At 44.9% G+C, this 9,370-nt stretch overlaps 1 protein-coding gene across 2 annotated transcripts in view; it reads right to left on the bottom strand.

Annotated features, from left to right (window-relative positions):
- The window catches only part of Mapkbp1 (mitogen-activated protein kinase binding protein 1), a 68,183-nt gene extending 60,524 nt beyond the window's left edge, over positions 1–7,659 (bottom strand). Inside the window, exons 1-3 of one of the 2 annotated variants that reach the window (XM_004660894.2) lie at positions 7,595–7,659; positions 7,234–7,330; positions 6,926–7,147 (exon numbers count right to left, since the gene is read on the bottom strand). In XM_004660894.2, coding sequence (XP_004660951.2) covers positions 6,926–7,042 — 117 coding nt within the window. In that variant the 5' untranslated portion in view covers positions 7,043–7,147; positions 7,234–7,330; positions 7,595–7,659. Of the gene's footprint in view, positions 1–6,925; positions 7,461–7,594 lie in introns of those variants that run through there. The other variant, XM_004660895.2, reaches the window with a different exon arrangement.
- Between the last annotated feature and the right edge of the window lie 1,711 nt (positions 7,660–9,370).

The following is a 9,370-nucleotide window of genomic DNA, read 5'->3' on the forward strand; positions in this document are numbered from 1 at the left end:
TGTTGCACAGATAATCTAATCTGTTACCTTACTACTCTCTTAGCCTCTCTCCCAAACTGAGAGCATCAAGCTATAGCTAATGATCCACAAAGGCAGAATAAAGTGTTCTTAGCTCAAACAATGAGCAAAACTGAAATTAGATTATTGCCAATCTTTTCTCCTTCCTAAAACCTACCTACAAAATTCTTCTTAGAGCCAAATATTAAAAGGTTCACAACACCACTATATAATAATACAGGAGAAGAATAAGAATTAGGAGCCACGCATGGTGGTACATGCCTTTAGTCCCAGCACTTGGGAGGCAGAGGTAGGAGGATTGCTGTGAGTTCAAGGCCTACTTGAAACTACATAGGGAATTCCAGGTCAGCCTGGGCTAGAGTGAGACCCTACCTTGAAAAACCAAACTAGCCGGGCGTGGTGGCGCATGCCTTTAATCCCAGCACTCGGGAGGCAGAGGTAGGAGGATTGCCATGAGTTCAAGGCCACCCTGAGATGACAGAGTTAATTCCAGGTCAGCCTGGACCAAAGTGAGACTCTACCTCGAAAAAAGAAAAAAAAAAAAGAAAGAAAGAAAGAAAAACCAAACTAATAAGAAGAAAAAAAAGGAGAAGGAGAAGAGGAAGAAGAAAATTAGATTTGCAATCATTAAAAAAAAAAAAAAAAGCTGGTCATGGTGGCAAACGCTTTTAATCCCAGCACTTGGGAGGCAGAGGTAGGAGGACTGCTGTAAGTTCAAGGCCACCCTGAGACTACATAGTAAATTCCAGGTCAGCCTGAGCTAGAGTAAGACTCTACCTCAAAACACACACACACACACACACACACACACACACACACACACACACACCAGGGTCTGGAGAGATGGCTTAGTGGTTAAGGCACTTCCTGCAAAGCCTAAGGACCCAGGTTCAATTCTCCAGTACCCACACAAGCCAGATGCACAAAGTGGCACATGCATCTAGAGTTTGTTTGCAGTGGATGGAGGCCCTTACATTGTCCATTTTCTCTCTTTCTCTCTCTCTCTTTCTCTGTGTGTGTGTGTCAAATAAATTTTAATAAAAAAAACCAGGCCAGGTATGTTGGTACACGCCTTTAATCCCAGCACTTGGGAGGCAGAGGTAGGAGGATCACTGGGAGTTCGAAGCCACCCTGAGACTACATAGTGAATTCCAAGTCAGCCTGGGCTAGGGTGAAACCCTACCTCAAAAACCAAAATAAGGGGCTGGAGAGATGGCTTAGCGGTTAAGCACTTGCCTGTGAAGCCTAAGGACCCCGGTTCGAGGCTTGATTCCCCAGGACCCACGTTAGCCAGATGCACAAGGGGGCGCACGCATCTGGAGTTTGTTTGCAGTGGCTGGAAGCCCTGGCGCGCCCATTTTCTCTGTCTATCTGCCTATATCTGTATATCTCTCTCTCTGAAATAAAGAAATAAAAATTAAAAAATAAATAAATAAATAAATCCAGAGCTAAAAGGCTGTGCAAGCACGCAGGCCTGAGGAGACTGTTTGAGTTGGATCCCCAGGCCCACATAAACAGCTGGGCATGGCCACAGCCATCAATAACCCAGTCCCATAGGGGGACAGAGATCTAAGAATTGCAGGGTTTGTGAAAAAAATAAAGCAAAACAAAATGGCAAGCTCCTGGATCAGTAAGAGCCTCTGTAAGGGCTCAAGTAAGACTAGGTAAGAACAGGCAGAAGAGTGATGGAGTAGGATATCTGACATGCCCCCAACCTGCCGCAGGAGGGCACACGGGATGCCACATGGGCACATACATACTCATGCATAGAGGGTTAAGAGAGGGTAACTGGGGTAGTAAGATCAGAATACATTCTATATATGCATGAAAACATCAAAAATGGAAAAATAAATTTTTAAAAAGCAGAGCTGGACTGGAGGGATGGCTTAGCACTTCCCTGCAAAGCCAAAGGACCCATGTTCGATTACCCAGGACCCATGTAAGCCAGATGCACAAGTTGGCACAGGCATCTGGAGTTCGTTTGCAGTTGCTGGAGGTCCTGGAGCACCCATTCTCTCTCTCTACCATAAATAAATAAAAATAAATTTTTTTAAAAAAGTAGCCAGGAGAGGTGGCACACACCTTTAACCCCAGCACTAGGGAGGCAGAGGAAGAATTGCCATGAGTTCGAGGCCACCCTGAGCTTCCATAGTGAATTCCAGGTCAGCCTGGGCTAGAGTGAGACCCAACCTCGAAAAACCAAAAAAAAAAAAAGCAAAGCTGGGCTGGAGAGATGGTTTTATTATTAAGGCTCTTGCCTGCAAAGCCAAAGGACCCAGGTTCTATTCCCCAGGACCCACATAAGCCAGATGCACAAGGTAGTGCACATGTCTGGAATTCATTTGCAGTGACTAAATGCCCTGGCACGCCCATTCATTTTCATTCTCTCTCTCTCCCTGCCTCTTCCTCCTCTCATAAATAAATAAATATTCTAAAAAGCAAAGCTCCAGCACTCAGAAAGCAGAGGTAGGAGGATTGCCATGAGTTCGAGACCACCCTGAGACTCCATAGTGAATCCCAAGTCAGCCTGGGCTAGAGTGAGACCCTACCTCGAAGAAAAAAAACAAAAAAGCAAAGCTAAAAAGTTAATTTTTCCCTAGTGTTTTCTGAATGTAAAATATATAACCTAGAACAGGTTAATATTTTTTCATTTTTATTTATTTATTTGAGAGAGAGAAAAAAAAAAACAAAAAAAGAGAAGGGGATCACCAGAGCTGTGCATCTGGCTGACATGGGTGCTGAAGAATCAAACCTGGGTCATTGGATTTGCAGGCAAATGCCTGAACCACTAAGCATCACTCCAGCCCCCTAGAACAGATTAATGGTGATTAAGAAAGAAGGTGAGGTTTTAAAATTCCCTTATTATTATTAGCATTTTTTTTTTGGGGGGGGGGGTTTTGTTTTTTTGAGGTAAGATCTCACTCTGGCTCAGGCTTACCTGGAATTCACTATGTAGTCTCAGGGTGGTCTCGAACTCTCAGCGATCCTCCTATCTCTGCCTCCCAAGTGCTGGGATTAAAGGCGTGCGCCACCATGGCCAGCGGCTTTAAAATTCCCTTATTTTAAAAAACTCTCTAAAGACCCTCCAGCATAGGAAAGTCTTCTGTAACCCTGACTTCAATCCTGCCAGCTCAGCTTCATGCCACTTCTGTCCTTTGTTAAAACAGAACAACCACCCAGCTCTCTCCATGTAAAAATCTTTCAAAAACTTTAGAAAACGAGGGGGAGAAGGGTTAGCTACCAAGAACACACACATTTAATTCTTAAAGAAAACACAGCCTAAACTGAGATAGTTAAGAAATGACAAATACCCAGGATATGAACTTGCAAGGTACATACAGCTCATAACTTCAAGCTATATTTCTTAAAGAATCAGAAGATCTAGCAGAACTCTCAAAACACTTTTTTCTTTTTCAATTTAATACACTGTACTGCATGCAGAAACTTCCTCTCTTTAAAAAAAAAAGTTTGATACAAATCCCACCTCTCATCTCTGTGTAGCAATTAAATCCTCACCTCTACTGGCTTTCTCATTTCAGCTTTTTTAGTTTTTTCTTTTTATTTTATTTATTTATTTCCAGGGAGAGAGAAAAAGGAAAAGAGAAAAAGAGAACAGGCATGTCAGGATTTCTGCAAAAGAATTCCAGATGCATGTGCCATTTTGTGCATGTGGCTTTACATGGGTTCTGGGAACTCAAATCTAGATTGTTAGACTTTGCAGGGAAGCACCTTAACTGCTGAGTCATCTCTCTGGCCCCACATTTCAGCTTTTAACCATATTTTAGTTGGTCTCTCTTGAATAAAGTCCTTACTGAGCAGTATGTTCTCTATTTCTCTTTCACTTATTTTATTTTATTTTTGAGGTAGAGTCTCGCTCTAGCCTAGGCTGACCTGAAATTCACTCAGTAGTCTCAGGGTGGCTTTGAATTCATGGCAATCCTCCTACCTCTGCCTCCCAAGTGCTGGGATTAAAAGTGTGCACCACCATGCCCGGCTTCTCTTTTACATTTTTATTATTTCTATTTTGACTGCTCAAGAAGTCACAACTCATTTAGATCATTTTTCTGTTTTGTTTTGGTTTTATGAGGTAGGTTCTTACTCTAGCCCAGGCTGGCCTTGAACTCATAGTGATCCTACTACCTCTGCCTCATGAGTGTTGAGATTAAAGGCATGTGCCACTATGCCTAGCTAGATCACTTTTTATTTATCTGGACATCTAGGTTTATCCCCACGGACATCATTTTAAAAACTACTTTATTTTATTTTATATTTATTTAATTTAATTTTATATTAATTTAATCAATATATTAATAATATATTGATTTAATTATATAATTTTATGTTAATTTAATTTCATATTTATTTAATATTTTATTTGTTTGTTTATTTATTTATTTGAGAAAGAGAGGCAGATAGAAAGAGAATAGGCATGCCAGGGCCTCTAGCCACTGCAAACCAACTCCAGATGCATGTGGCAACTTGTATATTGGGCATTATGCGGATATTGGGGAACCAAGCTCAGGTTCTTAGGTTTTGCAGGCAAGTGCCTTAACCACTGAGCCATCTCTCCAGCCCTAAAAATTATTTTTATCTATTTGCAAGCAGAGAAAGAGAGAGAGAGAATGGGCACATCAAGGCCCCAGCAAATAAACTCCAGCATCTGCCTTTACATAGGTACTGGGGAATTGAAGCTGGAATAGGAGGCTTTAACCATTGAGCCATTTCCCCAGCCCTTTAACCACTGATATCTTTAAGCTATTCTCATGCATTTACTCCCTCAGTACATACTTTACACTATCATAACAAGAAATAAAGAACGTGCCCCCTAACCTTAGGAAATGAAGATATCCATCAAATCAGCCATCCATGAATCACAAGCTTTCTACAGCAACTCATGGAGCATTATAGAGCCATGCTTATGTTGGTAACCATAAGGCAGGGGTTAGAATAATCTTAGGTAGAGTAGAGCACCTTCACTAAGGAGTGGGGAGGTGTGCATCTCTAGGACACTAGGTGCACAAAGACAGCTACTGCTTGGGGTGTTAAACAAAGGGCCCGTGCTCATGTTCTGTCATATTATTTAAGGGCTACATATTTCCTTCATAAATAGCTTTAAGATAGACAAGACCTTCTTAAGCAGTCTAAAGCACTTAACTCCTACTTCAAACAGGTGTTTAATAGTGATGGCAGGGATGTGCCCTGGCCATTTTCTCCTGGACAGATCTTCCCTACTTGCCTCAGGACTCACAGTTCTAGTATTCCTGCCTCTGTGAAGTCTTTCTAATTCCCCTCCCTTGTGATTCCATTAACAGCATAATGCATACTTCTAGAACAGCACTTACTACCCATGTTGTATTTACTTGCTTATATGTCTTCTTATAAGCTCTCGGCTGGCAAGGATAATATTTTCTATTCATCACTGATTTTATACCAAATAGGCACTCAACAAATACATATTGAATATGTTAATGATAAATAACATAGGGAGTCTTAAAAGAATGGCCACAGCACCTTCTGCTTCCAGACTAAATTGCAAGAAATCACACTGAAGACAAAACTCCCATTATATATCCCTACTGTGTATACTGATCCTGGCCAGAAAAGAAAAGTTTAAAGATAGGGGAACAGTGCTGGCCACTGCCAAGTTACCAGCAAGAATGTGAGCACCTACAGTTAGTTCCAAGAATAAGCAAATCTAAGACAGTTTCTTTCTAATTTGAAGGCTCATTCTCCTGCTCTGGAGAAGAGTCCGGTAAAAGATCACCACTTCTACCACCATGAAACCTGGTGGTAAAGTTTAATTCAATAGAATCCCAGCTAAAATATACAGGAAAGCTGTTCACCTTCTTAGCAAATCCAATTAAGGCTCGGCTAAGGGACAGGGATCTGAAAACACTCCTCCCAGAACCCTGTGCATTAGACTCTAAATCATTCCTTGTGGGGTTTACTCATCTGAAGAGTCACAGGCAAGGCAATAAAATGCTGCCATCTCAAATGACTTTCCCATTGGCAATTCTGTACCGCACAAAGCTATTGTGCTTACAGGCTGTTAATAAGACACAAAATCTAATCTGATCCTATGGGAACAAAACTCTTGGTTCCCTCAAAGGAGTAAATAAGTTTATTCTACTTTTTTTATGAGCAAAACTGTGGGACTAAACGAAGTTGAATAAAGCATAAGGACCAAGCTGGGCCATGGTGGTGCACGCTAGTAATCCCAGCACACAGGAGAATAAGGCAGAAAGAATATGGCAAGTTTGAGGCCAGCCATAAGACTGTTCCAAAACAAAACAAGCATAAGGAACAAAGCCCAGAGGTTTTGAAATGAAGAGGTGGAAAAGACTTTGCCTCTGAGGAACATTTGCCCAGGAAAGGGTATAACTTAGAATACGATAACGATAACGAAAAAGCAGCATTCAAGAGCAAACCAGATTAACTTTTTCTGGCACTCCTGTGGCTCCTTGCATACTATCACTGCTAAGAAGCTGCCGTTACGTTAACTGAGGTTTCTCAAAGAGATAACTGTTCTGACCACCAGGCAAGATCAGTGTACAGACCAGTATTTCATATAAGGTGTTTTAGTGTATTTCTTTCTGTAAGTACAGTCTGACATAACTCCAGCTGTTATATTAACACCTGCATCCACATTAGTCACAGTTTAGTCCTTCACAGGTATGTATCCCCCTGGCCTCTTCCAAGAAGGAAACTGAGTCATAACATGTCAACTGGCTTCCCCAAGCATACACTCGTTTGCATTGAGGTCACTGTTAAACCCCGGGGGCCTTGGGTGAGTCTCAGCATGCCCATCCAGCTGCTCTTTTTCCTGGTACCATTCTTTGCCAAGAAAGAGGACCGTGGGGCAGGAGAGTAGGCTTGGAAACAGGTAGCTCTTAACGTGAGCACTCACCTTGGAGCGGAGGTCCTCTCGCCGGTTTCCAGTCTTACTTCTGCGTAATTTGATGGATGGGGACCGCAGCAAGTTCTTGATCCGGCTGGTAATGGTTGACCCATCCACAGCCATCATGATGAAGCACCCTTAGGGGCAGTCCTTGGCCCAACTTTGGGACTTGTCTCACAGTGGACCTGCCTTGCTACTCCACACGGCCGTCCGACAGGCCCTTTTACTGGCCTGCGATGGCAGAGGCTTCCTTAGCATCACAGTGGGTGTCTATCCCAGGCTGCGGCTTACTCGATGAAACCCCTCCTGGTCCTCACCTTCAAGCCCCGCGTGGCTTCTGACAACGCGGGGAGGGAGGGCAGACCCGTGCCCGGGCAGGGAGACCCTTAGAGTGAAGAAACGGCAGGCCCACGCCTGCCGGAGGCGTTCAGCTGGATGGGCTCCAGTAGAGTGGACTGGCGCCGGTCAGTGCCCGAGTGTTTGCATGGCAACCGCGGTGCTCAGGGAACAGGCCACCGAGGCCACCGGGAGGTCCGCCGGGCCGGAGCCCGCGCGGCTGGCCGCGGGACAGCGTCCCCCGCCCCCACCCCAGCCTTTGGGACGCCGGCCTGATCTCCCTTTCGCCCGCTTTAGAAGACCCTGCTACTCGTCAGCGCCCCCGCTCGGGCCCAGCCTCACCAGCCCCGGAGCGCGACAGCCGCCCGGCTCACAGCGCCCTCAGGCATCGCGCCGACGAGTTCACCTCGGCCGCGGCAGCCGCAGCTATGGCGGCACCAGCGGCTCAAAACGCGAACGAACAAACGAACGAAAGCACGCTCGGGCCAAGCCAGGAGCTGGGGGCGGAGCCGAGGCGACGGGGCGCGGCCTGCAGCCCGGAGGTCGACCGGAGAGTGGACCAGCGAGGCTCACGGGGGAGGTGGGGGGCGGCTGGGGGGCGGTGCCGATGGAAGAACTTAGGAAGCAGTCTGCGGATTCTGCACAACATAATTGTGGGTACCGCTCTTGGAGGATCAACATAACACAGCGTTAGAATTTAGAGAACCCGGCCTTTTATGGTATCATCGGACCTGGTCCCCCAAAGAACTGAATTTTCCTGAGCCCCAACACTATAACCACACCCGAAGGTGCTAGGTTTGGTATTTGGTAGGCCGGAGAGGACACAGCTGAAATTAACTCCCAGCCGGTAGACACAGGTTAAAATATAGTCAAAAAGCTTTGCTCCCATCCACCTCGACCTCTGGGATTGAAAGCGGGTGAGATCAGTTTCTGATCACTACCAGCCTAGCATGATGAGCCACATGGAAAGGATTCTTATGCGTAACCCAGTTCAAACGCTAGCAGTGTTTGGAACAGAGCAACCAGATAGGTCATGATGGAGTAGACATAGAAGCATTGAATACCGCCTCCTAAGGCTGCAAACAATGCACCTAGGTAGTCTTTCTTCCTTTCCTTTCCTCACCTCCTCTCCCCCTTTACTTTCTTTTTCTTTTTCGGTTGTTTTCTGAGGTAGGGTCTCGCTCTAGCCAAGGATTATGATCTTCCTACCTCTGCCTCCTGAGTGCTGGAATTAAAAGAATCTGGCACCACGCCCGGCAAAAAAGTATTTTTTTAAGGGATTTTATTTATTTGAGAGAGAGAGAGCAAGCAAGAGAGAATGGGCACGCCAGGACCTCCAGCCACTGCAAACAAACTCCAAACGTATGCACCTCCCTGTGCATCTGGCTTACATGGGTATTGAAGAATCAACCTAGGTTCTTAGGCTTCACAGACAAGTGCCTTAACTGGTAAGCCATCTCTCCAGCACAGCAGAGTATTTTCAATGGTTTCTTTGGCCTCCAACATCCTACAACACTCTCACTCGGAGTTAATGGCCACTTTACTCCAGATATTTTCCTCCACCTTGTCCAAGTTTACTTGTGAATACCCCTAGGGCTGACATTTACAAGGTCATTAGGCTTGCTGGCCCTATACTTGGTGGTATAGCTTTTCAAATTCATGGGCATAGGAGAAATACATAGAAATACTATTATGTGTTTCTATGTTATAGGTATATGAACCATTTCAATTGGTAGAAGCCCTGTAATTCCCTACTTGGCTACTACATCAAGCCAGTATCTTCTAAAAAGACTAGCCTAAGCTAAAAAGCCCTGTCATTGATGAGTGTCTCCCCCATCCCAAACCTTTGGAATCACTATTTCGGGTAACATGTTAGCAAGAGGGAAGGAACTCTAAAACAATTGGTTAGTGGTCCTTATAACACCAAAAAGCAGGGATGGAGAGATGGCTTAGCAGTTAAGGTGCTTGCCTGCAAAGCCTATGGACCCAGATTAGATTCCCCAGTATCCCCGTAAACCAGATGCACAAGGTGACACATGCATCAGAGTTCGTTTGCAGTGGCTAGAGGCTCTGGCATGCCCGTTCTCTCTCTTTACCTGCCTACTCCCACTCTCTAAT

The sequence above is a fragment of the Jaculus jaculus genome, chromosome 8 (assembly GCF_020740685.1).
Source record: "Jaculus jaculus isolate mJacJac1 chromosome 8, mJacJac1.mat.Y.cur, whole genome shotgun sequence".
NCBI classification, from domain to species: Eukaryota; Metazoa; Chordata; class Mammalia; order Rodentia; family Dipodidae; genus Jaculus; species Jaculus jaculus.